Source organism: Manis javanica, chromosome 15 (assembly GCF_040802235.1).
Source record: "Manis javanica isolate MJ-LG chromosome 15, MJ_LKY, whole genome shotgun sequence".
Classification (NCBI taxonomy): domain Eukaryota; kingdom Metazoa; phylum Chordata; class Mammalia; order Pholidota; family Manidae; genus Manis; species Manis javanica.
The window spans coordinates 75,913,509-75,941,486 of record NC_133170.1 but is presented as its reverse complement, the minus strand read 5'-3'; the positions used below and the strand labels follow the sequence as shown (position 1 = coordinate 75,941,486).

The 27,978-nt window shown below is 49.1% G+C and overlaps 1 protein-coding gene and 1 long non-coding RNA gene across 3 annotated transcripts in view; one reads left to right on the top strand and one right to left on the bottom strand.

Moving 5' to 3' along the window:
- GCN1 (GCN1 activator of EIF2AK4) overlaps positions 1 to 19,201 on the top strand; it is a 52,740-nt gene extending 33,539 nt beyond the window's left edge. For both annotated transcript variants that reach the window (XM_017661225.3, XM_017661224.3), the window contains exons 38-58: positions 2,244 to 2,464; positions 3,664 to 3,732; positions 3,931 to 4,069; positions 4,159 to 4,355; positions 4,552 to 4,694; positions 5,764 to 5,881; positions 5,992 to 6,207; positions 7,783 to 7,947; positions 9,265 to 9,426; positions 9,696 to 9,788; positions 9,995 to 10,138; positions 10,227 to 10,496; positions 10,740 to 10,853; positions 11,313 to 11,543; positions 13,128 to 13,321; positions 13,440 to 13,554; positions 15,148 to 15,244; positions 15,615 to 15,763; positions 16,204 to 16,311; positions 17,450 to 17,668; positions 18,430 to 19,201. In XM_017661225.3, coding sequence (XP_017516714.3) covers positions 2,244 to 2,464; positions 3,664 to 3,732; positions 3,931 to 4,069; positions 4,159 to 4,355; positions 4,552 to 4,694; positions 5,764 to 5,881; positions 5,992 to 6,207; positions 7,783 to 7,947; positions 9,265 to 9,426; positions 9,696 to 9,788; positions 9,995 to 10,138; positions 10,227 to 10,496; positions 10,740 to 10,853; positions 11,313 to 11,543; positions 13,128 to 13,321; positions 13,440 to 13,554; positions 15,148 to 15,244; positions 15,615 to 15,763; positions 16,204 to 16,311; positions 17,450 to 17,668; positions 18,430 to 18,555 — 3,290 coding nt within the window. In that variant the 3' untranslated portion in view covers positions 18,556 to 19,201. The remainder of the gene's footprint in view (positions 1 to 2,243; positions 2,465 to 3,663; positions 3,733 to 3,930; positions 4,070 to 4,158; positions 4,356 to 4,551; positions 4,695 to 5,763; positions 5,882 to 5,991; positions 6,208 to 7,782; positions 7,948 to 9,264; positions 9,427 to 9,695; positions 9,789 to 9,994; positions 10,139 to 10,226; positions 10,497 to 10,739; positions 10,854 to 11,312; positions 11,544 to 13,127; positions 13,322 to 13,439; positions 13,555 to 15,147; positions 15,245 to 15,614; positions 15,764 to 16,203; positions 16,312 to 17,449; positions 17,669 to 18,429) is intronic.
- A 1,969-nt stretch (positions 19,202 to 21,170) lies between these two features.
- LOC140846352 (uncharacterized) lies at positions 21,171 to 27,902 on the bottom strand. The gene is made up of 2 exons (XR_012125351.1): positions 27,274 to 27,902; positions 21,171 to 21,247 (listed from the first exon to the last, which is right to left on the bottom strand). It is a non-coding gene; the product is annotated as an uncharacterized lncRNA (long non-coding RNA).
- Positions 27,903 to 27,978: the final 76 nt, after the last annotated feature.

Below are 27,978 nucleotides of genomic sequence, written 5' to 3'. Positions count from 1 at the left end.
AAGAGGTCTTTGCCCTCTGAGGACAGATATGTTCTCATTGAAATAGCCTGTAAATTCTGGGAAGCCCTTTTCCTAGAATAATGAGTGGAGAGTAGTTTGGAAACGATCTGTTTTCACACTGGTTTGGAGCAGTCATCACTGAGGCAGGGAAACTGAGTCATTGGCTCAGAAGCAGCTTGACTGTGAGAGTGCCCTGTGGACTAAGCTGAGCCCCTGGGGTCAGCAGAGTTGAATGACAGGCTCTGGATGCATTGGCATCACTGGCGTCACCCAGTGTTCGGTCCTTTGGGATCTCTGTTTTCTCTCCTGGGAGGCCTGTGCTAGGGGGGAACGTGAGGGAGGGTTAGGCCCCATCACTGTTCTCCTTAGGATGGGGTCTTTCTTGAGTGATGAGAACGTCTTGATTTCTAGAAACAAACCCAGCCAACCACTTGGATGAGCCTGTCAGTTGTTCAATTTTATGCTTCAGCATGGAGCCTCAGTGTTCACTGAGTGTAGTTCAGCCAGGGTATTACCAGAATTCTTTTCATTCAGCAAACGACGTGTTGGTTTTGTTTGCTTTTGTTCTTTAAGGGGTAAATAAATATACTTGGATTTTGTTGTTTTTTTTTTTACAATGTCCAACTGCCTTGGGGTTTGCTAAGGCCCAGAACAGTCTCATCTTTACAAAATGAGTAAAAATGCCTTCATTTTGGGAATCCAGCCTGGGTCTTTTTTTCTTTTTTTTTTTTTTATTATTGAGCTAATTGGCGTAATATAAAAATTACTTTTGAAAATGTAAATTCCCTGATTTTTACTACATTCAAAAAATTTTGTAAGCATCACCACTGTCTAGTTCCAGGGCAGCTCAGCCCATGACTGCAGCCCAGTGCCCATTTCATCACAAAACCATTTTAGGTTGCTGCTTCCAGAATAAGGCCTACATCATGCTGAGTAGCTGTCCTATGGCAGCTCAGCCCATGACTGCAGCCCAGTGCCCTTTTTCATCATCCCCAGAAGAAACCCCACACCCATTAGCAGTTACTCTTCATTTCCTCCCTTATCACTAGCACCTGACAACTGCTAATCTGTTTTCTGTCTCTATGGAGCTGCCTGTTCTGGACATGTCATAAAAATGGGATCATACACTGTGCGGCCCATTGGCTTCTTGCACTTGGCACATTTTCATGGTGCATGCACACTGTAGCATGTGTCATTACTTCATTCCTTTTTATGGCTCAATTACATTCCATTGTACATGTAACCACATTTTGTTTATCCATTCATCTGTGATGGACATTTGGGTTCTTTCCACTTTTGGCTATTATGAATAATGTTGCTATGAATATTTGTGTACAAGGATTTTTCTGTGGACATGTTTTCAGTTCTCTTGGTTAGGTACCTAGAAATGGGATTGCTGGATCATATGGTAATTGTGTACCTAATTGAGAAAATGCTAGACTGTTTTTCAAAGTGACTGTACCATTTGACACCAGCAGCCATGTGTGGAGTTCTACGTGGCTCACACTGTTATTGTCTCTTTTTGGTTACAGCCATCCTAGTGGGTGTGAAGTGGCATCTCATTGGTTTTGATTTGCATTTTCCTAATGACTGATGATGTTGAACGTCTTTTCATGTGCTATTGGCCATTTGCATATCTTCTTTGGAGAACTATTTTTAAATAGGGTTATTTTTTAAAAATTATTGACCAGTTTGGGGTCTCTACAGTGGTTGGATTCCCTGGGTTTGTGGAAAAGATAAGTCAGGTACTCCTCTTTGAATTCTTTCCACTAGGCTGACGGTGCTGAATTTGAGAGCTCATTTTATCTGGGCTTGGCTGCTCTGAGCATTGTGTGCTTCACTCTCACCACTAGTCCAGGGACCTTTGGTGTCTCAGAACAGTTTTCACAAAACCATTTTAGGTTGCTGCTTCCAGAATAAGGCCTACATCATGCTGAGTAGCTGTCCTATGGCAGCTTAGCCCATGACTGCAGCCCAGTGCCCACTGAAGCCAGCCCACAGGTGTCACACCAGGTCACAGTGCGGCGGGGTGATGGCTGCCACACCACACTGCTTCCTCTCAGTGAAGCAAGGATTGTGCTTTGCAGACAGGCTGGCTTTCTCAGCTGGCAAACTTGAGGGGCTCTAGAGAGGGGTGGCCCCGGACTCCCATCTTTTCTCATCCCCTCTAATTCTAGGGGTTTAGTGGCTTTGCCACACCATAGACTCCTACAAACCAGATTCTCTCTTGTTTGGATGTACAGCCATCGCTCCAGTCCTGCTGGATGCCCTGACAGACCCCTCCAGGAAGACCCAGAAGTGCTTGCAGACCCTGCTGGACACCAAGTTTGTCCACTTCATTGATGCCCCATCCCTGGCCCTCATCATGCCCATTGTCCAGAGAGCCTTCCAGGACCGTTCCACAGACACTCGGAAGATGGCAGCCCAGATTATTGGCAACATGTACTCCCTGACAGATCAGAAGGTAGCAGCCCAGCAGGGGCCGGGGCAGGACAGACGAGTAGATGCTGGTTTAGGGTATAGAAGCCCTGCCCTCAGTAAACACAGGAGGCCTGTGGGCTTTTGGTCTCTGATTATGTCTGGGAAGAGAAATGGACCATTTAGGGGTGGAGGGTGGAAATCTGGGCTCTCTGGGCATTTTGCAGGGCACAGTGGCTCACGTCCTCATTAGCTCAGTCCCCTGAGGGGTGCAGGAGCATTCCTGTGGGGCCCCTTTTACAGATGGGGGGAAGGAAAGGTCCAGCCTCACTTCAGACCTTTCAGGAGTTTTGGCAAAGTGGCTGCTGCTTTGACTGCTTGCAGTGTTTTGTTGTCATAGCATTTGTCTATAAGCCTCAGAGGAAATGTGCTTAGTTTGGGAGATTTACTTTGTTTCTTGCTTCCAAGGGCCTGCATGTGTAATCATACTATCTACTACAGCTCTGCTTGCTGAGGCAATGGGCGCAAGAGATAAAGTGGGAAAGTTTGTCAATCCTAGACAATTTGGGAAATTGGAAAATCAGAAAACCATAAAATTTTATCCATAGTCTCCCCAACACTAAAACAACTACTGTTAATGGATTGTTTCACATTAAAAAAATATGTACCTGAGCGTAAACTTATTTCCAAGTTATGTTATTTATAAAACTGATTTTTAATAGTTATATAACATCTCTACAAGTTTATGTATGATAAGTTATATAATTCTGTCTTGATAATATAGTGTCCAAGGCTTTTTGCTATTTTAAATGATGTTGCTGTGAACATACGGCTTTTTCTATATTTAAACCTGTTCCCTAAAGCTGAATGCTGTATTGAGACACAAACCTTTTAAGGTGAAGAAAGGGAAGATGGTAAGGCAATTCTGAAAGGAAAGTGCCGGAAGTAATAGGCCTTGGTCCCAAGAGAAGGGTGGGCAGAGGCAGAGCGTTGAACTGTAGCTGGTGGCTCACTGACCTGCTGAGGATGGGCCTTGGGTCCCTCGTAGGTTTCCCCAAGCAGTCGCCTTCAAGGAGCCAGTGAAAGGGGGAAGTCTTTGCCAGTTGCTCTCCCTGCCCATTCCGGGAGCACCCCTGCTGAGCGCTTCCGGTCAGCAGCACGGTGAGGTCAGGGGCCACAGCAGAATGGATTCTGGAGGAAGCAGGAATCGGGCCTCCACCTGAGTTGCCTCTTGTGTTGTTGCAGGACTTGGCTCCTTACCTGCCAAGTGTGACACCTGGCCTGAAAGCCTCTCTTTTGGACCCTGTACCTGAGGTGAGTCTGGGAGGAGAGGCAGGCAGGAGCTCCTCAGTATTTTAGCCTAGTCCTCAGAAAATTGTTCCCTGTGAATTCCCCATAAACTGCTGTTGCATGCATCTGGTAATGGGAAGGAGACCCTAGGGGCTCCTCCCTGTTCCTGCATGGTCACCTAGTTTTGAGCTGCTTTACATCACCATTCCTGCTTGCGGACAGGTGCGGACAGTGTCTGCAAAGGCACTTGGGGCCATGGTGAAGGGCATGGGGGAGTCATGCTTTGAGGATTTGCTGCCGTGGTTGATGGAGACACTGACTTATGAGCAGAGCTCTGTGGATCGCTCAGGCGCTGCACAAGGTGAGACCAGGGCAGACCCTGGGGCTAGCCTAGGAATACCCTTCAGTCGCCTTCAGATCCAGTGGGTTCATTCTGTGCTTTTGTTGCAGGGTTGGCTGAGGTCATGGCTGGCTTGGGGGTAGAGAAGTTGGAGAAGCTGATGCCAGAAATTGTGGCCACAGCCAGCAAAATGGATATTGCGCCCCATGTCCGAGATGGCTATATCATGATGTTTAACTACCTGCCCATCACCTTCGGGGACAAGTTCACTCCTTACGTGGGGCCCATCATCCCCTGTATCCTCAAAGTAGGCACCATTGACCATGTGGAGGGGAGCGTACTAAGGAGCCAGTATGCATGGGTCCTCCTGGAGCGCCAGGGTTCCCTGCCAATTGGGAATAGGTGGCAAAAGGCCCCATCCTGCTCTTCAGGGAGTTCTAATTCCTTTTGGGTCTGGGTGCCCAAGGGGAGGCAGCCCTAGCTGACTCCACCTCTGTACCCAGGCTCTTGCTGATGAGAACGAGTTTGTGCGTGATACCGCCTTGCGTGCGGGCCAGCGGGTCATTTCCATGTATGCCGAGACAGCCATCGCCCTGCTGCTGCCTCAGCTGGAGCAAGGCCTCTTTGATGACCTCTGGAGAATAAGGTAAGAACTCGGGTGCAAAGACCCCGCAGCCCCGGCTTCGTATTGGGAACTCTGACTGAGAAACAATGAGCAGGATATTGCCAAGAACTCTCACTGTTCTCCATACTCTTCCCATTTTGTACCTCTCCAGTTTCCTGTAACAGGAAATGTCATTCTGATTCTCTTCACAAGTTTTCTTTATTCTGTCCTTCAGTTTGTCTTAAAATTTTAAACATGAATACTTTTTAATCTGGAAATTCTCCTTCTAGGAATTGATTCCAAGGACAGATTTGGGCAAGTGCCTAAGGTTGTGTAGAGAAGGACGTTTGTTGCAGTAGTTTCTCATTAAAAAAACTGGAGGTTAGTTTAAGAAAAGTTGTAACATAGCCATACTGTGAGTTTTTGCTCAGTGATTACAAAGAATGGTATAAGAGAACAGTATTAGCTGACAAAGAAAGCTCCTCCCCCTCGCTGATGAAAGAGTGCCAGCTATGGCCCAGCACATGGGGTGTGGGCCCACTTTGCACATCGTATGAGAGGGTGCATGTGCCCATGTATAGTGTCACCATAGTGTCCTCATGGTTGCCTGGGTGATGAGAGTTTATGTGATTGTTCACACACTTTTCTTTATATTTTCCTTTATTAAGTTTCAGTTTGAATATGACCTATTTTTATAATCATTAAAAAATAAGAAACCTAATTTAATTTGAGGAAAAATAGTTTATCCTTCTAGGCCTTACCTTATGTCTCCAGTTCTGATGATCTGTATTCCTGGCTTCCTGTCAGTGCTTCCCTCTGTACTCTCTGTCTCTCTTTTTAATAACTTTCATTATAGAAATTTTCACGTAAAAAATGTTTATTCTTTTCTATTATTAAAGTAATATATGTTTACTAGTGGAAAACTTACGAAGAAAATATGTGGGAAAGTGTGAAGAAATAAAAATTGTCTGTGTAACTTTTCCCATCCCATGATAGCCACCATGAACATTTTGGGTGCATTTCCTTCCAGTCCCTTTTCTGCCCAGTTCTTGGTTGTACCCTGAGACGGCCCCTTGTGGCTGTGGGACTCTCCTCTTGGCATCCTTCTCAGGTTCAGCTCCGTGCAGCTCCTTGGGGATCTCCTGTTCCACATCTCAGGAGTCACTGGGAAGATGACCACAGAAACTGCATCTGAAGATGATAACTTTGGGACTGCCCAGTCCAACAAGGTGCGTGCCCCGAGTTGATTTCCGCCCCTGGTGATCGTCAGCATTCTCCCTGCCCCCCATGCTGTGGGGCTTCCCCACCCTGTGTTCACTGTTCCTTTCCACTGCTGCAGGCCATCATCACTGCCCTGGGGGTAGATCGGCGGAATCGGGTGTTGGCAGGGCTATACATGGGCCGCTCGGACACCCAGCTGGTGGTACGGCAAGCGTCCCTGCATGTCTGGAAGATTGTGGTCTCCAATACCCCACGAACCTTACGTGAGATCCTGCCCACTCTCTTTGGGCTACTGCTGGGCTTCCTGGCCAGCACATGTGCAGATAAGAGAACTGTGAGTTTCCTGGACTGTTTTCTAACCAGCAGCCCCAGATGCCTCCTTTCAGAGGCTAGAAATAGAAAACTGGGTCTGCAGAGACTGGGAGAGTGCCTAGCGTCTCTTATCTAATAGGGGACAATATATTTACTTGGTCATTCATCTATTAATCTTAAAAATGAAATAGCTAGTTATTTTATCAGCAAAATGGGTTTATTTGGGAATAGCAAAGACTTATAATTTGGGGCATGCAAGCTATGACAAAATCCATAGGGAAGTCCAGAGAACAAAGGAGAGAAATGCTTTTTTATAGAGCAAAGTGGGAAGGAGGGCTGTATAAACAAAAAGTTCATTGGAGTAAACTGGGAGTTCCAAGTGTAGTGGCTTCTCATTGGCTGGGTTGTTGCCAGGCCAGGACACAATCTTCTGTCGTTCTGCTGGGTAGTAAGGTAATCATCTTCCTGTTGGGAATGCAGGGTATGCAAAATATGTGTCTTGGTGATGTGCCACAACTGCCGACAAGTGGTAGGGTGTGAGAGCTCCTCCTTTTGGCCTCCTGACTCCATTTTAAATGAGATTTCCTTTTATTGAATTTCACACAGCAAATACTTAATGAAGTATATACTGTGTGCTGACCCTTAAGACCTGGGGATATAATGGAGAAGCAAGGCAGCCTCATTTATTGTCCCTGTGGAGCTATAGTCTGTAGAGGAGGTCGATATTAAATAACCACATGGAGTGAATGCAGCTATGGCAAGGGCTACATGGTGCTGCAGATAATTATAACAGGGGCATGACCTAGCTAAGGGGTCAGGGAAGGCTTCTTGGAGGAAATGATGCTGGAAGAGAATAGATGAGTAAGCACTAACCAGGTGAAGTGGGGATGAAAGTCTGTTCCAACCAAGGGAATAGTGCTTTAGATAAAAAGATGGGATGTGTAAAAGCCCTGTGGTGGGTGGGAACGTGGCCAACAGTGGAGGCTGAGCAGAGGCTGGTGAGTCTAGAGTGAGAAAGTGGGGAAGAGCAAGCATAGTGTGAGATAAGGCTGATGCCGGCCTGGGGCAGGCTGTGTTCGGTGGTTGGGAGGAGGGACCCAGGCTGGGCTGATGAGCACTTCTGCCAGTCCCTTTTGGCCGACTCCCAACCCCCATCCCTGGCCAGCAAACTGTGTATTTATTTGGCTCTAAAGAAGGGCTTGCATGAGGCCCCAGAGGAGAGAGGTTTTTTTCCCCTTTAAAGCGTTGGTTCAGCTCCCCTGGGCAGGAGTACAGAGTTAAGTGACTTTAGGCTGTAGTTTTCCATCCAGGGAGATTGGCCCTTGAGCAGGCAGTGTGTGATGAATTTCATGTTCATGTATAAGTTGCCAGCTCTTGCTTTAGGTTCTATAGGTGTGTGTGGCACAACAAAGTAATTTCATGTTGTAATGTTTTGCAAGCCTCCTTGGGGGATCTTCAGGGCCAAGAGCACTTGGGGAAGTTAAGTCAGTGCCATAGATAAAATCCAGGAGGTTCCAGGGCCCTCATTCTGGAGCTGGTCTCTGGGTGTCCTGGGGTTCACAGGGAGTTGATGTCCTGGCTTGATCTCTGCTGACAGATTGCAGCGAGGACATTGGGAGATCTTGTCCGGAAGTTAGGGGAGAAAATCCTACCCGAGATCATCCCCATTCTTGAGGAAGGGCTGAGGTCTCAGAAGAGTGACGAGAGGCAGGGAGTGTGCATCGGGCTGAGCGAGATCATGAAGTCCACCAGTCGGGATGCTGTAAGTATCTTCCAAGGGCCGCACAAGCCCTGCACTTACAGGTGACCTGACTCAGAGATGGGGGAGGTCTCAGGAGAAGCCGCGCCAGCAGGGACGCTGCATCTTGCCTGCAACAACAGGCGAGTGTCACTGTGCAGGGCGCTGCTGGCAGGGCCTTATGCAGCCTGGAGTTTCCCTCTTCAGGTTTTCTTTGCTTTCAGGATAAATACTAAGCAACTTAGAGGCCTTGAGTGGCCTTTGGAAATTGCAGCTCCACCGCTCCTGAGGGTGCTCCACATTAACCCCTTTGATGATACTGTCAGTTCAGTTAGGATGTGCTGTCCCCTTAGTAAGGAAGGGAGGGCACGCACATGTGAGTGGGGGAGGGCAGAGGGGGCAGGAGGGGTGTGTGCTCATCTGAGGAGTGGAGTAGATGCAAACAGGTTGTTTCCTGCAGTAATACTGTTTCCATAGTGTTATTCAAGGATATTATTCCTTATGTAACATACATATATTGTTCCATAGTATCATTCATAGCAGCATTGAATGCTTAACTGACCTGACTTTCTCAGGTAACCAATCCTCAGGACATCCCTGGGGGTTGGGTGAGTGTGTATAGGGTTCTCGATGAGGATGAAAGCACCAAAGCATTGATGTGGCTGGCCAGTCAGACATGGGACTGTGTTGCCAGTTGCTTAGCCTGAGCATCGTGGTCTGATTTACTGGATCCTTCTCCTATGTGTATTGGTATATGTATTACATTTGGGGTTTTATATTTGCTTTTGGCAAAGAGTGCACATTTTTCACCAGGTAGAGTTGTGATTCATTGGATAGTTACTGAGTCCCTCAAAGGCTGAGACCTTGTGGGTTGTGAAGCCGACATAAAGCCAGTCCTTAGATTTGGGTGACCCTTGCGCTGGTGGGATTGGTTCCAGAGGGAACAGAGCTGTCCTTGGCCCCGCTGTGTTCCCAAAGACTTTATATAATAGAAGAGCAAGTATTTGAGCTGAGACTGAAATATTCCCATGAGGATAAGCAAAAGAAAGAGTTGGGGGAGAGGAGGCCATGTGACACAAGCCTCGCCATGGGCAGGAGTTAGGAGTCCCTGCGGGAGATGGCGAGTGTCTATTAAGTCTGGGCAGAGCATCCTCAGGTGTAGATTGCGTATTCTCTCTGCTTTTTCCTGCACATTTTCATGGAGAGCAGCTCAGTTAGAAGCCAAGCCGAGGGAGTAGCAGTGGCCTGGTTGGGCCAGAGGTCCTCGGCCATTCTCCCTTGCTTGCTTCCACCCCTTCCTTGCATTGTCACATCAGGTAAAGTGCCTGTGCACTGTTGCAGGTGCTGTATTTCTCTGAGTCCCTTGTGCCCACGGCGAGGAAGGCTTTGTGTGATCCACTGGAGGAGGTCAGAGAGGCAGCGGCCAAGACCTTCGAGCAGCTGCACTCCACCATTGGCCACCAGGCTCTGGAGGACATCCTCCCGTTTTTACTGAAGCAGCTGGTGAGCAGCTCTGCCTCACACCTACCAGTTTGGCTTTTACTGTCTTTGTAGAAGTAAAACGCAGGGGGTATTCTGCCAAGGCAGCCACAGTGTGGGCCTTCGGGGTGGGAATGGCAGGATCAGATTTGGTTCTGTGCTTCTCTGACAGTCGGTCAGTGGGGGTGCACGGATGGGGGAGAGTGGAGAATGAAATTGGTGGTGACTGATGCAGACAGCAGAGGTGGGACAGGAGCCAGCTCCTTAGTATTGTCCCTAATGCCTGTCTGCAGGATGATGAGGAGGTGTCAGAGTTCGCCTTGGATGGTCTGAAGCAGGTGATGGCCATCAAGAGTCGAGTGGTGCTGCCCTACCTCGTGCCCAAGGTAAATCCCAACACATGGTGACCCTACTCTGGCCCAGACCCACAGCCACCTCACTGTTCCTGGGCCTGCTGTGAAGACCAGTTCTGAACTCAGATATTGGGAAAGGCTAGTGCTGGATGCCCTGAATGGTGGCGGGGTGGGACCTCAGAGCCTAGGAGAGCACCCAGCAAGGGGCAGCATTCACTGACCTGCTGTTCTTTCTACAGCTGACCACTCCACCTGTCAATACCCGGGTGCTGGCTTTCCTTTCGTCTGTGGCAGGCGATGCCCTGACCCGTCATCTTGGAGTGATCCTCCCGGCAGTCATGTTGGCCCTGAAGGAGAAGCTCGGGACTCCGGACGAGCAGCTGGTGAGCGTCATGATCACCCCCACCAGCAGTTTGGGCCACCCCACCCTGGAGGAGCTGCGCTCAGCCCAGGTGTCCCCTGTGGTTTCAGGAGATGGCCAACTGTCAGGCTGTGATCCTCTCAGTAGAGGATGACACTGGGCACCGGATCATCATCGAAGACCTGTTGGAAGCCACCCGTAGCCCTGAGGTGGGCATGAGGCAGGCTGCTGCCATCATCCTCAACATCTACTGTTCCCGCTCGAAGGCCGACTACACCAGCCACCTGCGGAGCTTGGTCTCAGGCCTCATCCGCCTCTTAAACGACTGCAGCCCTGTGGTTCTGGAGGAGAGCTGGGATGCCCTGAATGCTATCACCAAGGTGAGGGGTCTGCTGACCCCACAGCTAGCTTCTGATTACAGACAATTCCAGACACTTGAAAGACTAGACTCTGAAATTAACCCCTTGTGTACCTGTCACCCAGCTTCACTGTTTACCAGGCCATGGTCAGTCTTGTTTATACCCCCACCCACACCCCTCCCTGCTGTATCATTTTGAAGCAGTCTTGAGAGGGCTGTGCTTAGAACTGTGACATCTTTTCTGCTTGTTCCTGGCTTCCCACAGAAGCTGGATGCTGGCAACCAGCTGGCACTAATTGAAGAACTGCATAAAGAAATCCGGCTCATAGGGAATGAGAGCAAAGGCGAGCATGTGCCAGGGTTCTGCCTTCCGAGGAAGGTAAGCCAGGGCCTTGTGGTGCAGGTACTGTGGGCATGGCCTTTCTCCACCTTAACCCTCAGTCCCTGGTCTGTGGTAGGATGGCTGGAGTTGACTTCGTGTCCTGGGTGCTGTTCAGCCCCTTCACAGACAGTGTGTTTCTTCCTTGAGGTGGTCATATGGGGACAGGGTCCATGCAGTCTTTGATTTAAGCTGTGGAAGCTGCCTCAGCCAGAGTAAGTGAGTCAGAGGTGGCAGCAGTATGTGTACCTCTGCGAGGTAGGCTTGTTGGAGCTCTTGTCATCTTGTCACTGTCAAGTCAAGACTGTTCCTCAGCCAGGCTGTGACCCTGGCTGCCTGAATCAGTGTCTCTCTTGGAGTTGCACAGAGACTGGCTGACAGGAGTGCCTTGCTTTGGGTAGGAGACACTCAGGCCCAGGGCCTTTGAGATCTGACTCTCTAGTGTGGTTCTTTTGTCAGGGCGTAACCTCCATCCTTCCAGTGCTGCGGGAGGGAGTCCTGACTGGCAGCCCAGAACAGAAAGAGGAAGCCGCCAAAGCTTTAGGTTTGGTGATCCGCCTGACATCAGCTGACGCCCTGAGACCCTCCGTGGTCAGCATCACTGGCCCTCTGATTCGCATCCTGGGGGACCGGTTCAGCTGGAATGTGAAAGCAGCTCTGCTTGAGACACTCAGCCTCCTGCTGGCCAAGGTGAGTGACTGACGAATTCATTCTCTGGTCTCTTTGAAACTTAGAGAACAGGTCTGTCTGCAGGAGACTGGCACATGGTGTCGTGTGGCAGCAGAGTGATAGCTTATTGTGGAGAAATAGCAGAGAGAGGTAAGACCTTGCACTCTAGACTCATGCTACACAGTGGTCAATTCCAGGTCCACCACTTGGCTGCCTGGCTAGAATGACCTTGGGAAGGCTGGATGACCCTGAGCCTGCTCCCTCAGCTGTGATTTGGAGCGCTAGTACTGCCTGCTGCGAAACGTGGGCCTCCATGAGGTGACAGCAGGAACACTGCCTGACACATCCCAAGTACTAAGACACGTTGCTCTTCTTTTGAAGAAGTACTGGTTCAAAGGGAAAAAATCCAGGGCCACCTAAGTACAATTAAAACATTGTTTAAGTACCCTTCCATTCTTTATTGCTACTTCATAAAGAGAGATGTAAAACCCTGACGAGAGAATGAAAAGGAAGTCTGAGAGCAGCTGAAATAACCTCAGTTTTTGCCAAAAGGGTAAGAAGCAAAGATCCAACATATTGACTATTTCTGATGTTTTATGGAGCAATAATTAAGCCCTTTAGGTTTAAAAAAGTACAAACAAACCAAGATTCGTAAAAAAAAAAATAAAATTGTATTCTTAAGAGGTTTGGAAACAAAAACAAGTTTAAAGTTTTGTAGCTTTTTTTCCCTTTTGGAAGAAAGGTGTGGGTAGCGACTTTCTAGCTAAAACATGGGCTTGTGAGCGTCAGCCTCATTCTGTAGAAAATGGAGCCTTTTTTTTAAATTAGGTATCTTCCCCTTGTGTTCTGTGCTGCTCTTTTCTGTGGTGTTTCTGTAACTCTGCAAGAGAAGCCTTTCCCTCACAGACTATGTCCCTCAGGCCTTGAGTCAGATGTCACCCATGGGCAGATGGTCCCACCTCAGAATCACTGGTTTCCCTCTGTGGTGTCCCTCCCAGCAGCCTGCAGGGCCCTGGCCCCAGTATTTCCAGACCTCCAAACAACTACCTCCATTTTTCCATTCAGCTTCAGTAAATCTTCAGTCTTGGGCCCACCTGTGCTTTATCGCAAGGATACTTGTTTTTCTCTCTACAGTCAGTGTAGGCTGGCTCATTAATGAGAGGGTGGCACACATGCACAGGGCTGACTTTCTGAGGTCACTGGTTTCATAGGATTGTTGGGTGATCAGCCATGCATCAGTTGCTTGGTGGACAGTGCCTGCCTTTACACACCTGGCCTATTGCCCTGTCTGGGTGCTGGAGCAGCTCCTCAGTTGTGTTCACAGCTGCCTGCCACTTTTTAATGTATTCAGAAGTGGGGGTTTCAAGTCACCTGTCCATGTCTCCATGAAGCCAGGCTGATGGCTCCCTCAGTGGTGGCGGTGATCATTGTCCTCTCCACAGTGCTGGGAGGGGGCGGAACTAGAAGAGGAGGCTGAGCGGAACCTTCTGTGCTGGGCTCTCCTGGCCTGTGTGTGCTGGGGCAGCCTGTGGCGGCCTGTGATTGTTGGCTCCTGTGCCTGGACTCCACCTCAGCTGTGCTCTGGGGTGTGGATTTCTCACACAGGTTGGGATTGCCCTGAAGCCCTTCCTGCCTCAGCTGCAGACCACTTTCACCAAAGCCCTGCAGGACTCCAACCGGGGGGTGCGTTTGAAGGCTGCTGATGCGCTGGGGAAGCTCATTTCTATCCACATCAAGGTGGATCCTCTCTTCACAGAACTGCTTAATGGAATCCGGGTCATGGAGGACCCCGGTGTCAGGTGAGGTGCTGGCAGGGGAGCGCTGTGGTCGCGAGTGCAGAAGCTGCCCCAGGCTTGTGTGGGCAGGAGCAGTGGCGAAGGAGAGCCAGATTTTAAGTTGGCTTCATTGGTTGTATAGGGACACCATGCTGCAGGCCCTGAGGTTTGTGATCCAGGGAGCAGGGGCCAAAGTGGACGCTGTCATCCGGAAAAACATTGTCTCGCTGCTGCTGAGCATGCTGGGACATGACGAGGTACAGCTGCAGGTGGATGGTGGTCTGGTGGGCTGGATGGGTTTCCCTTCTCTTTTCTTTCGTTGGTGTGTCTCCTTTGTGTTAAGCGAAATTGGTACTGCTGCCAGCAGTCAGTAGTAGTAGTCATTCCTTGCTTAGGGATGTGGTTTGGTTGTGAGCGAGACAAGGCAGGTAGCACTGATACTGATTATTCTGTTTTAGAGATAAGGAAAGTAAGGTTTTTAAAGCTCCAGATCTCTTAATAATTTGCTCTCTGATCTTTAACAAGTCACGTTCTCATTCTCCCTCTGCCCCTCATTTCCCCCTTTGCAAAATGAAGAGATTCATTTATGGGGCCAGAAAGCATTTGCTGAGAGAAGGACCTAGCCCAGAGGTGAATAAAGCAGGGCTCAAGAAACTTAGTGGCTGGTGTCTGTCCAGGTGGGAGGGCTTAGCGCTGTATGCCAGGGTGGGACGTGCCTGGGGCCGCCCCGTAGGGAGCAGCAGTGTCAAAGGCAGAATCTGAGCCCTGTGACTGCAGTTCTGTTCTGGCCCACTGCCATCATGGTAGCCCTTCATCACTTGCCAGGCAGCATTTGGTAAGCACCCATTGGCTGCCCAGTGCTGTGGTGGGTCCAGTAGGGAGTTAAGCCTGTGGCTAACAATTTTTTCTTTCGCCTTTGACAAGCAGCCCTCTGTTGTGTGGCCTGATTTCATATTTGTGGGGCTGATCTCTGGAGAGAGGCCTTTGAGCTAGCATGGTTTTACACTTCGTTGTATGCCCATGCGCCGGGCTCACCATTGCTGCTGCACTTAACACGGCTTCTTAAGCCTATGGCCCAGCCGCCTGCTCTCCAACTAAAGCCTGGCCTTCTCTGGGGGCACAGATGGGAGACTCTCTTCTTTTGGTCACAGTCTGTCAGGGTTTTTACAGGCCATCACGCCCAGTGCAAGCGAAAGTTAATAGTTAAGCTAGTTTGCATTTTACCACAATGGCATTTAAAATAGATCCAGGTGGAGAGAATGGGTGTCAGAGAGAGCATAGCTATAACCTTGTTTGACACTGGGGCTTCTACTTGGAGCTCAGAGCCCCAGAGTGCTCTGATCACAGTGGAGTGATAGAGGGAGTAGCTCTGGATACAAAATGTCACCAGATTTGTGGGGAGAAGGGGTCGCAGAGTGGCTGTGTAGCTGGCTTCCCAGTGCCCATGGCAGAACTTTCCCTCTGTGTCTGCCCTGCCTCGCAGGGCTGTTGATGGTAGCTGAGATTCTCAATGTAAAGCATGGAGGCTTTCTGAGAAGAAAGGTGCTATGTAAATGTGGTTATTACTGCTGTTGGCTTGATGATTATCATGTGCACACACTGGACTCTTTCTTCTATAATTAAGTGAAGTGCTAGGCATGTAGTTTTTCATCCTGCACCCAGTAGCTCACAGTGAAGGGCAGCCCTGTTGGGTCGGGGAGCACACTGCCTGGAGTAGGAGGGGACCTAGAGGCCCAGTTGCTCTGTTCCGCCTTCCTCCCAGCCCTCCGTCCTGCCCGTCTCTGGTCCTGGTTGCCCGGCAGCGGGCCGTGTGGGTTGCCCCCAGCTTTCACTCCCGTCTGCTCCATTAGGACAACACGCGCATCTCTGCGGCCGGCTGTCTGGGGGAGCTGTGTGCCTTTCTGACTGAAGAGGAGCTCAGCACTGTTCTTCAACAGTGCCTGCTGGGTAGGGCTCCTCTGTACCCTGGGGACTGTCCCTGTGGGGCCACTCAGCCCTGGGGGAGCACCGCGGGCGCCTGTGTCCCTTTGCCCTCAGACTCCCTCTTCTTGGGAATCCAGTTGTTAAAGCAAAAGGAGCTTCCAGTGGTCCTGTAATCCTGAGTGTCTCTGCTTCAAGAACACAGCTACAAGTCAGAAGCAGTGTGTGAGAGCTCTCCTTAGCATGTCACAGTGCGCAGGGAGGTCCACGTACAGTGTGGACACCAGGCCTGAGGTGGCACACTAGTCTTGTGGGAGGAGGAGTGGTCCCAGGGGCTGCATGGTGGTGGGCACACACATAACATGCGGGTTGGCCTCATTTGTGGCCTTCCACCCAGCGGATGTATCCGGCATTGACTGGATGGTTCGGCATGGGCGGAGCATGGCACTCTCCGTGGCTGTGAATGTGACTCCCAGCAGACTCTGTGCAGGCAGATGCAGCAGTGAGGTGCAGGACATGATCCTCAGCAATGCCACGGCAGACAGGGTAAGGCTTCAGGGCAGCCTGACCAGCCCTCCCCACCCCCCAGCCCAAGTTCCACTGCCATACACTTGCTGATACAGTGTGGCACTGTCCATCCACTGCCTACTAAGGGGCCTGAGTCTGAAGTTCACCTTTGCCACTAATTTGCTGTACCCTCAGACTGGTGCTTGATCGCCCTGGGCCCCAGTTTTAACATTTAAGCAGTGAGGAGTTCTGTGGGAGCATCCAGAGGTTTTTCTAGGTTGTTGCTGGAACCAGTGATCAGACTTTGTCTGCCTCACAGCCAGGACAGCCTTTTGGGGAGTCTTGATGTGAAGTAGTGGGGGGTGGGCTGGAGGTGAAGAGCCAGGGTTCCCCAGATTCCTAGGGATGGGACTGTGCCCAGCCCCACCTCTCTGGGGGAGGAAGGTGCCGTCCTGTCTAGCGTACTCCTCTCCCCACAGATCCCCATCGCGGTGAGCGGGATCCGGGGCATGGGCTTCCTGATGAAGCACCACATTGAGACAGGAGGAGGGCAGTTGCCAGCCAAACTCTCCAGCCTGTTCATTAAGGTGAGTGGCTTGTGAGAAGGACCTAGGGCCAAAGCACCCTGGTAGTGGGCCGGCAGACTGGCTGTGTTCTGGGAGTTCCCCACTGCTGGCCTGTGGGACACTTTGACCCCTTGGGGAGGGAACACAGACTGGGTCTGTGTGCAGTTTTCTCTGTACCCAACTTCTTGTCAGGTTCTCAAAGAGACCTGTGACCCCAAATCAAGTTAAGATCCACTATTTTTTGGGTATTCTTTCTAGGCACCTTGATTTTGTAAAATTTTGGACAGACCTGGGTTCAAATCTTAAGCTTCCCTTCCCTGCCTTCCTTTAGCTGGCATGGCACTTAGAAGTATGGTTATTGTGGTGCCTGTGAGGAAAGCAGGGGAGCCAGGCAGTGAGGCCTACCACGTACGTGATGAAACATACTTCTCAAATACAATTGTGCACCCAAGTTAGAACTAGAACCTGCATTTTCAGAGATGGGGCCGAGCCTGAGACTGTGCCTTTCGAACCAGCTCTCAGGAGACGTTAGTGCTGCTGAGGTTCCAGAGGGTCCAGAGCCCTGCTGGGAGCTTCCAGGGCCCTGGCTGGGTCGGACCTGTGTGGCAGCACCGTGCTGTACGCAGCCAGTCAATAGCTTTTCTTTCCTAAGGAGCCATGGTGCATCCGGCTGGGCTGGACCCTGAAAGTGTGGTTGTGAATAGGGCCCGCACAGTCTCTGGAGTGAGAGATACACGAAAAGCCTGTGGGGAGGGCCCTAATTTAGATAGTGTTGATAGGGGAGAGCTCTGAAGGCTGATGGCTGACATTTGAGCTGAGACCCAAGGGTGAGAAAGGGACCAACCACGTGAGGCTCTGGGGCCAGCTTGCTGCAGGCAGTGGTGCCGGCCGGTGCAGAGGCGCGAGGCAGGAAGGAGCATGGTGTGGTTGAGGAAGTGAAAGCCCCATGTGGGCAAGAGTAGTGAGCAGAGGGGAGAGTGGCACGAGATGAGGGGGGAAAGGGAGATGGCCGAGTCACACCCTATCAGGGAGAGAAGGCACCAGAAGGGAGCAGTGGGGTCAGTTTTCATGATGAGAGAGAGTGTCCAGGTGGAAATGTGGGCTTCTTTGAGAGACAGACTGGATGTACCTGACTAAAAGCCTGTGTTCCCCTTTGTAGTGTCTGCAGAACCCATCCAGTGACGTCAGGCTGGTGGCTGAGAAGATGATATGGTGGGCAAACAAGGACCCGCTGCCTCCTCTGGACCCCCAGGCCATCAAGCCCATCCTGAAGGCTCTTCTTGACAATACTAAGGATAAAAACACTGTTGTAAGGGCCTACAGCGAGCAGGCGATTGTCAACCTCCTCAAGATGAGGCAGGGTGAAGAGATGTTTCAGGTGGGAGCCCAGGACTGGCGTGTCTCCCAAGGCAAACTGTGGGCATACGTCATGCAGGTCGCCTTCCGCACGACAGCATTTAAGCTTCATGCTCTTCTCGCTCTCGATACCCGGCGTGCTGAGTGTCAAGGGGCAGCCTGGGCTAGCGCCTGAGAACACGTTCTTCTGTGCCTGTGGCGTGCAGATGTCTTTCAGCACCAAGCCCCTTTCTTTTTTTTAATTTATTTTAATTTATTTTTATTTTTGCTATCATTAATCTACAATTACACAAAGAACACTATGTTTACCAGGCTCCCCCCTCACCAAGTCCCCCCACACCCCACTACAGTCACTGTCCATCAGCATAGCAAGATGCTGTATAATCACCACCTGTCTTCTCTGTGTTGTACAGCCCTCCCCATATCCCCCCACATACATGCTAATTGTAATGCCAAGGCCCTTTCTTTAAATAAAATCTCACGTGGCACCCACACTTTTAAGATCCTTGTAGGCTGCCCAGTGAAGCCCAGACCCTGTATACTCAGTCCCCGACCCCTAGGTGACCTTTAAAGCCCTGAAAACGCCAACCACCACTATACCTCCTCACATGATAAGCACAAAGAGTGGTTTTCTTGGCTTTCCTTGGACCCATCTGAGTCCCTTATTTTGTCAGATTCTACCTTGGTGGTTCTAGTTGAGGTCAACATTTGTTTTGCCTTTGATGGAAGAAATTTGAAGCAGTATTTTCTGACTACGTCTCCTCATTTCCATCTTCCCCACAGTCCCTCTGCAAGATCCTGGATGGGGCCAGCTTGGAGGTGCTAAACGAGTGCAACCGAAGGTCCCTGAAGAAACTGGCCAGCCAGGCTGACTCAGCAGAGCAGGTGGACGATACCATTCTGACCTGAGGCCAGGCCCTGCCACTGGGCCCTGCGTCAGCATTTGGCCTCAGCCTCTTTGCTCAGTATTTTCATTTTTGAAAATACATTTGTTCTAATGGGGAGCTTAGGAGATGGCGTTCCCAGACAGTATTTTAATATATCAACAGACCACAGCCAAAGCCTTAAATCCAACCCACACACAACTGAAAATTGCCTCCTCCACTTCTCACCCTTTTCTTTGGAGGAGAGAAGAAAAGGCACAGGTGTGAGCCTCACCCGAGAGCTGGTCATTTGGCTCAGCATGGCTGGGTCTGGAACCAGCAGGCTCAGACTTCTGCTTCTCTTCTGTGCTGGAACTCTTTTCCTGAGCCAGTGCTGCCAGCCTTTTGCCTAGATGCTGAGTGGGGCACAGAACTGTGGCATCTGCCCAGTGTCGGGTGTCTTGGCGTGGCTTTGCCGTGTTGTGTGGCCTGATGGGATCTGACCCCAGTCAGGTGTAAATGATACTCGTGCGGCCCTGGCAGTTCCCCAGTGTGGGAGGGGTATAGGCTTAAATGCAGGCTGTTTGAAGGAGGAATGTTTAATAAAGGCTTTGATTTAAACTTGATATAAGCAGATTTTAAAACATCTCCAAACATCCATTAAACATGAACCTTCCAGCATCAGAAACGAGGCAAGGCTTGCAACTGTTTTTTGTAAGCATTGGCGGCACCCTGATTTCTGGGCGTCTCTCTCCTGCTCTCGGAAGTCTTGTAGGTATCTAGGCTTATGTGTCTGGAGGTCAGATCTCAGGAGGTGTGTAGCCAGGCCTGCATTATTACCTGGTATGGAGAATGCAGGGTTCAAATTAGCCACTTCCTTGCTTTGTCCTGACTCTAGAAGAAAGCTAGGGAGCGGCTTCTGGCAGTTAGGTCTTAAAGAGAAATCTGTCCCTCTCTGTGGAGTAAGAAAGAACCACATTCCTGTAGTTGGGGGACTTGCCAGAGGAAACCAGAGTTGCCATTCAGCATCTCCCTCCTTTATGAATGACTTCCTTCCTCTTGTTTCTTAGAAGGCTCGTGATCCACGCGTCCTGTCATATGGGGCATGCCTCTCTGGGCCCAGTGACGCAAGTTTTTCTGCGCTGTTTTCCTGGCCACAGTACAGAATAAGCCTCTAGGAAAATTATTGTTCGCAGCAGTAAAAGGGTAAAAAATCAAATATGGTAGTAGGGAACTAACTTTGTAAAAGGTCTAGCATGCTAGACCAAAACAAGCAAGGCTTTGCTTATTAATCATGCAGCAGAGGTAGAGAGGAGCCCTGTGATTCAGCACTTTGATGACTAAGACAAGGTGACTCTAAGATGCTGCTGATGAAATCCTTGCTTTCTGTGCTTGAGCCTTCTATGTCAAAGGACTTCCTATTTCCTTGCAGCAGACATGGCCTCAGCTGGCTTAATGTAACTGTAGAATCCCAGGGCTGGGGGGCACCTTGAGAGGTCAGCCAAGTTGGTACCCACAGGTAAGGCAGCCAATGGTTCCACCTTTGGATAGCCATGGTAATTGCTTCTTGCTCCTGGGATTCAGATGGCCATCGGTGTCCTCCCAGCTTCCTGGAGCATATGTCCAGCAAGCTGGTCTGTATATGTTGTCACTTCTGCCAGTTAGACATGGCGAGGCAGGTGAAGTTTCTGTGTGAGGGGTCCTGAACTGAAGCTTTTGGTAAGCCCCTGGGGTGTGTGTAGTTTCCTTTAGGACCTCAGAGTAGTTGCTTATGAGTGTCGCAGGTGTTCAGTCCTCAGTCTGAAATTGGGGTGGGAGTCGTGATGGGTTGGGGAACCTGAGGTACTTAGAGGCAGAAGACACTCAGTAAGCAGAACTCGGGGAAAAATACCAGGTTCTAGCTCCAGAAACCGGAGGAGGAGGAGGAGGAGATCTCTGTTGAGGATAGATGGATGAAGGTTGATTCACAGATGGAGATTACTCAAGGGCTCCCAGAGCATGAGGAGTTGCAGTCCCCGAGTGTGGAAGGAGGGTGTGAGCTCCTTGGAAGGCAGTCAGACATGACAGGGGAACAGGATCCATGACCTTGGCAGTAAGGGCCATAGCAATCCTGAAAATAGCTTCCAGCTGGAACACCCTGGAGGATGGAACTCAGCAGCAGAGAGGCAGAGCGATTTGCCCTAGTGGTTGGTAGAGGTGTTCAGCCTTGGCAAGTCATCCAATCTCTCTGGGCCAGTTGAGAAATTAGGAATGGAAGCTCTAAAAATCTCTTGTTCAGGGATTAATAGTAACTGTGGCAGATTGCATTTAGCATTTTTAAAATTTAGTCCTCCCAGTCTATGAAGCAGGTTCTCTTGTTGGTACTGGTTCCCAGAGGAGGAAACTGAGGCACAGTGGAGGCACTTGCACAGGGCCCTGTGGCTGGAAAATAGCAGTCTATCACCAGAATTCATATGCTTTGGCTTTCTCTTCTACTTGCTGGCAGTTTGGCACAAGCATTTTTCATTCTTTAGAGCAGTGCCTCCAGACCTGTCTCGTCCCCACACACACAGGCAACGGGACATGGCTGTGGGGTTCCAGATGCCTGGCCCCGGGCCCTACCCAGCTGCTTTGTGGGCTAGCCAGTACCTCCCCCCATTTACAGGACACTTGCTAGGAAGGTCTTCAGAAAAGATATTTATTCTTGTAAGACTTCCAGTGATCCTTCAGAGAGAAGTTGACTCCCCTTTTCTGTGTGTCTGAAAAGCAATGACAAAATGATGTGCTTTAAAGCTAGTCCACGGAGAACAAAATGAGCATTCTCAACCCTTTGGCTAACTGGAGCCTCTGCAGTCATGGGCATCAAGGTTATTTGAAGGTGTGGGTGAGTGATATGGTTCACAACCCTTTTAGGAGCCTCACCTGCAGGTAATCTCCCTTTGGCCCTCTGCCGTGGTGCTGGAGAGCTTGGCACAGGGCAGTGGGCCTGCAGGAACTTTGCTGCTTCATTTTTAGGAATTTGGAGACATTATTTGAAAGCAGATTTTGAAACAAGACTGGCAGTTGGGAATGTTTGTAAGTATGGTTCTGTGTGGACGTGTCTTAAATTGCTTCAGGCTTTTCTAAATTAGAACAATAGGGGAAAACAGGAACCAGTGTACCTTCACAGTCTAGTTTTCTAAGATGTTTTTAAGGAAATTTTAAGGATACCACTTTAAAGTCCTGGTGTAGCATACTATGGGAGAGTGTAACTCGGGGGAGGGAAATTCGTGGGGCAAAATACATTTGAAACCGAAATCAGTCAAGGGGAGAAATAAAGTAGGAGAAATCCACTTACTGCTTACAAGCAGTTGTCCACTTCTCTCCTGTCTCACGACCTGGCTGTAGAAGAAGGGACCCCACCCAACCTCTCCAGTCCACATACTGCCTTGCTTGCCCTAGTAATTACCTATTGATATGGAGATGTACTCTCCACCCCCTGGAAACACCAATTGATATGGAGATGAACTAAGATCAGGCAAGAGAGATTCTGGAAATACTGCAGTTTTACCCACTGGGAGCCTGGCAGACTTCTGAGGCAGGTGTGAACCTTAACCTTACTGTATTAATATCAGCTAGGTGACCTGGCACGTGTTAACTTATCTGAGCCCACATGTCCTCATCTGTATAGTGACAAATTTACCACTGGGCCTGTTGAGTGAATGAGAGCCTGGTGCACAAGGCTGGGCACATAGGACGTGCTCATTTGATGACCGGGCTGGTGTGAGGAAATGAGGTGTCATCGGGAGGTGCCCATGACCACCTACGGCCAGTCACCAGTGCAGTGAGCTCAGATTCAGGAGCTGGACCCAGAATTTGCAGATGTGTTAACTTCGAGCCCCTAGTTTGAAAACCTACTAAGTTAAAATCCAGTTTCTTTGAGGAATGATGGTTACTGTGATTGAGTATCTAAAACACCTGATAGAAGACTGTGACATGTGCCCGGGCAGGAAGCATTTATCACCTTTGTCCCAGCAGCACTTCTCACACACTCCTGACACACTCGTGAGGAGGCCAGGAGGGGTGGTTGTCATTTCAGGGGGAAGGAGTGTCTCTAAGGTCACAAGCCAGTTGGCCACAGAACTGGGAAAGACCCATATTTCTTGATACTCTGGTTACCAAGCCCCAGGGCCAGTCTATAAAAGTAATTTGGAAGGTGAAAAAGAGAAACTAGGCAAGTTCTTGGCGTGTGGCTCTTTGGAATGACTGGTCTCAGTTTTCGGAAGGGGTGGAGACCAATTAATTCTCTGGGTGGTTCTGAGCTGCTCCCCACCACCACCCCCATCCAGTTCTATTAGGGTTCCCTGCAGCCTGCCTGCTGCAAGGGTTGTTAGTGTTGATGTTAGCAAAGGAAACTGGAAAAACTGGCCCAAGATGATTCCGTCAGAGGGATTTCTGGTGATACTGGGCCGAGTGCCCACATGAGTACAGCAGTCACTTTCTGATGCTGTTCTGGGAGGGTCTCTTGGTGAGATGGCAGCCTGGTCATGAGCTACATTAGGTCCTTCTTACTGCTTATACACCCATAAAATCGGCACTGGGAAGGTGAGCTGCAGCAGTATTGAACCCAGCACTTCTCAAACATTTTGGCCTCAGGACCGTTTTACACTTGGAGAATTTATGGACAGCCCCCCAGGGGTCCTGCTTATATGCATTTTACCTATTGACAGTGCCGTCTTAGACATCAGAAGGGCCAACTTAAACACCTTTATTTACTCATTTAAAAAGAATAAGTCCACTACATGTTAGTGTAAATAACCAGAACAAATTCAAGTTTTCCAAAATAAAAGCCACTTTAGTGAGCAGAGTGGCGGCATAGCTTTACACTTTGGCAAATTTCTTTAATGTCTGCGTTCTCATGACTGCTTCTGCATTCAGTCCCCTGCAGTATCACATTGTGTAGGCTCCGGAAAACACTGTACACTCGTAAGCAGGTGACGGTGGGAAAGGCAAATAACCTCTTGGTAAGGATGTGACAGAGCCTCAGGGACCACACTTTGAAAACTACTGATCTAAAGAGGGGAGAGAAAAATCCTACTGAAGGGTTTGGTGGGAGGGTGGGAGTTGAAGCTGAGTTACAGTGAGAGACCCCAGATTTGTCCCACACCCCAAAGAAAACAAACTCAAGAGGATCAACTGCAGTTGACTTTTGAGCAACATGGGTTTGAACTGCGCAGGTCCACTGATATGTGGATTGTTTTCAATAAATATACTGGAAAATTGGGAGATTTGCAACCACTTGAAAAAACATTTTTGCTAACTATGAATATAGTATATAATACATCTAATCAAAATGTGTGTTAATTGACTTTATAATCAGTAAGGCCTCCAGTCAACAGTAGGTTATAAGTAAAGTTTTTGGGGAGTCAAAGTTACATTCAGATTTTCACTGCGTGGGAGGCTGGGGGGGGGGTCAGTGCCCCTAATACCTGCATTGTTCAAGGGTCAACTATAAATTATTTCTGATGTTCATTCTAACTCTTTAAATTCTATGTGTGGCTTCACTTTATATTTTTACAGCTTTACTTTAATTCAGTAGACATCAAGCGACCATGAGCTAGATCCTAGAGAATCCCAGGATGGGATCCCAGTGAACTTAAATGTTCACTTGATTTGGAGGGTTATCTAAGGACAGGGCAAGGTCACCACCAAAGCTCTAGGTATGGCATCAGGCATGCAGATACGAAGGAAAGGGAGCTAATTTCCAGTTCTATTAAACGAAGAGGTCACATGAAATTTCCTTTATTCCCTCCCCCTTGGACTAGCATGTTGGTAGTGCCCCATCGTGGCTCTTCATTTAAAGCCCGACATTCAGTCTACCTGCCCTATCTAAATTCTCATTTATCACCCATGTCTACCTTACATGGTTGCAGCATGTGCTCCTCCTTCACTGCCTATTTCAGCAGTGTGAGAATCCACTGCTCCATCTGAAGCCTGGACTTCACAGGTCCCTGCAGACCTCTGCTGGACTGACCTTCCCCTCTTACTGCTCCCAGTGAGACACCGCGGCCGTTTTCACGGGCTCAGGCTTGACGTTCCCTCTCCTTTCCCCCGCTAGCCTCCTCACTTCCTGATCTCACTTCTTTGCCAGTTAAATTCTTCAAAGTGCCTTTAACCCATCTTCAACCCTTACTGTTCACTGGCTGCTAATCCTCTACCTCCGCTGTCCTGAAAAGTACTTCACTTGACCCCAGTGTCCTCACCACCAACCATTCTCTTTTACTTTTCTTGAATGAAGAACACATATCCACCTCCTCCATGGTGTCCCTGTTCCCGCAAACCTCTGCCCACTCATGGCCTCCTTACTCTCCTGCATTTTTCTCTGTAGACACATCTGTGTTGGTTGGTATTCTCTACCCCATGAAGTAGGGATCTACAGTTTTATTTACTATTAAATTTACAGCTCCTGCATCAGCGCCTGGCACACAGTAAGCCCTCAGATATTTGAAGGAATGAATGACTGGTCTTCCCCTATTGTACTGTCAGCTCCATGAAGATGGGGCTTTGTTTTCCTCATGTTATATCCTTGGTGCCCAGCATAGTGCCTGGCACCTAGGAGGCACAAAAACATTTACTGAACTAGTGAATGAATCCAGTTGCTATGTAAATTTGTGATTTAAAAAAAAATGCTGCAGTGTTTGGTTGATATAGTTTGCATAGAGTCTTTTGCATCCGTCCCTTCCTGCCGTTACCTCACACCTGGGCTTTAGCAGTAGCTGCCTTTAAAACTGAAGCAGCTGAAAATCCATCCTGCATGCCTGTCTCAGATTATTTCCCTTAAATATTTTGATACTGCTCCTCTGCTCAAGAACTTCTGGTGCCTTCCCGTTGTAGTTTCTAATATACAAACGGGTGGTTTTGCAAAAGCTCTGAGCAAAGCTTCCCATCAGGTACATACTGTACCACCTCTGGTCACAATAGTTTCTATTTGTGTATGCACAGTTTCCATCTACCAACCATAATAGCCCCAGCCATTGAATTGTAGCTTAAGTTAGTGTAAAACAATGTTTCTAGAGGAAACGTGCTCAAGAGTTTCATTTTGGGGAAGCCAGGCACAAAGCCTGGCTTCTAGGGAATTCCCCCTCAAAGCCAAACTTGATTCTCTGAGGCTATGACAGTGGCTGTCTAAATACACCCACCATTCAAGGCTAAATTCTGATTCCATCATGAAATGTTTATGATGAAATCACTTCTCATTTTAGCTAAAAGTGATAGCTTTCTGTCTCTGAAGTCTAGGCTGCTTATTTCCTACCTATCTTATTTATCGCTATTTTTAATTCTTCATGAGTATGACTTATCTCTGATGAGATTATCAGCTCCAGGAGGAAAAAAAAAGCTCTATTCTATAATTTGTGGCATGTAATAAATAGTAAGCATATATTCAATAGTTACTGAATAACTGAAGGAATTAATACCTATTACTTTCCAGACGATACACACAGGCAAGTCAGGAATCTGGTCTTCATAATGGCCAGGTCTGCTCTACTTCTGCAAAGTACCCTACAGACCTGATATCAGGAAGCTGCCTTGGAAGTGTGTGCTAGAGTCTACAATAAGAAATAGCCAAAAGTATGAATGAGTCAGTGCAAAACCTTGGTTAACTGCTTTAGTTACTGTTTATTACATGCTTATAGGTGGCAAGTAATATACAAACAAATCTCTAATCATCACAGCTATTCTGTGCAGAAAATGGGGCTTTTAGATATTGTGATGTGACTTATATTCAGTGTCCCCAAGCTTTTAAGGTATGGAGCCACGATTTCAAAGCTAGCATTTCAACCAGTCTCTCTGTAGAGCAGGTTGAGATGACCTGTAATGACCTTCTGCCTCACTGCCTGGTCTCAGTTGAGTGTGTTTGCCTGGTGGGTACAATGAGGCATCCTTCTTAAGCCCTTACGATTCCTAAAACTGCGTAATCAGAGGGGATCCCGCTCACCATTCCCAGACCAAGAAGGGCCATTTTTAATGGTCACATGAGCAGCTCCTCTCCCAGTTAGTACCTTTAGTTTCCAAGCCAATGTTCTTTTGACATTACCACAGATTCTCAGCTCTGGAAAAACAACTCAAAACTTGAGTCAGACACTCCATATGCTGTTCAAGGATCTTCCCTGCAACACTGTTTATAATAACCAAAAATTATAAACAACACTAATGCCTATCAACAGTAGAGCAGTTAAATTATAGTACAACCGTATGATGGGAGTACTGTAACATACAGCTGTTAAATGACAATGTCCAAGTACATTAAAGAGAAAAGGCAATGCACCTGAGTTTGCACAGTCACACAAATTCATTGAAATACATTCATTCAAGAACTATCTGTAAAGCATTTTAAGGTATCCAAGAACCAAATGTATTAATCGGTTCCCTGTGAGGAGCCAGGACCTGTGCGAAGCAGGTCTCGAGGAAAAAAAGTAACTTGTACTTTTTGGTAAGCTGTACTTGTTTTTTTAAAAAAAAACCATGATACTTGACTTTCTATGAAGTCAAGACTGAAAAAAAGGAAGTTGATAAAACAAGTAGAAATATCCAACAGATACTTGAAAGGGCTAGGGCATATGAGGAACTTACAAAGGAACTTGAAACATCTCTGCAGTTCTATAATGAGGATGGCAGTTAAGAGCAGCCTCCTTTTAGGATAGGTGGGAACTTACTCTACAACTGGAAAAAACGGGCTTATGATAAGCCGAACACCGCTTAACTGGTGGCCCAGGTCTTCCTAACCACACGATATGGAGATGTTTACCTGTATGTAGTGGGAAACTGACGCCGGGCGCATCTTACACAATGGGTCCATCATCTCCCGGGCTCAGCGTCAAGGTGGCCGGGGCTGTGAATCTGGAACTACCCTCCCTAGTTTGCCAAGGAGGCAACTCCGGCTTCACGAGGTCACACGGCTAGGATATGACTTCGACCCGGAATGACCGAGGCCACATTCCTAACACCTGCTTTGGCCGGCGACTCCCGCCTTGTAAACCTCGGCAGCCACCAGCCTCCTCGGCGTGCAGTCCGCTGGCGCGAGATGCTGCGGGGCCAAAGCTGGCGCCCCGGGAGCGGGGGGTCGAAGCGGGAAGGTGGCGTGGGGGTGTCCGAGTTCGCGGCGCCGACAACCCGGGGGCCCGGCTGAAGCCCCGCCCCCACAGACACTGCTGCGTCTTTTCCTCTCCGCAGCGCTTGGGATTCTTGAAGATGAAGGAGCAAGTCTGTCCCAGATCACGGCCGTGCTTCTCCGGCACTCTCGGCTTCTTTCAGTTATGGCTCCACAGCAGCTCCGCATGCCAAGCCCTCAGGGCCGCGGGCGGCGGCGGCCGCGGTGTCCACCTAAGAGACCCATGAAAGCAGGCTCACACCTGCGGGACTCTGCCAACGCGCATGCGCGCTCTGCGAGCGCGGAGAGGGCGCGGCTGGCCGCAGCTGCGACTGCGCAGAGGTGGTGCCAGACTTTGCGCCT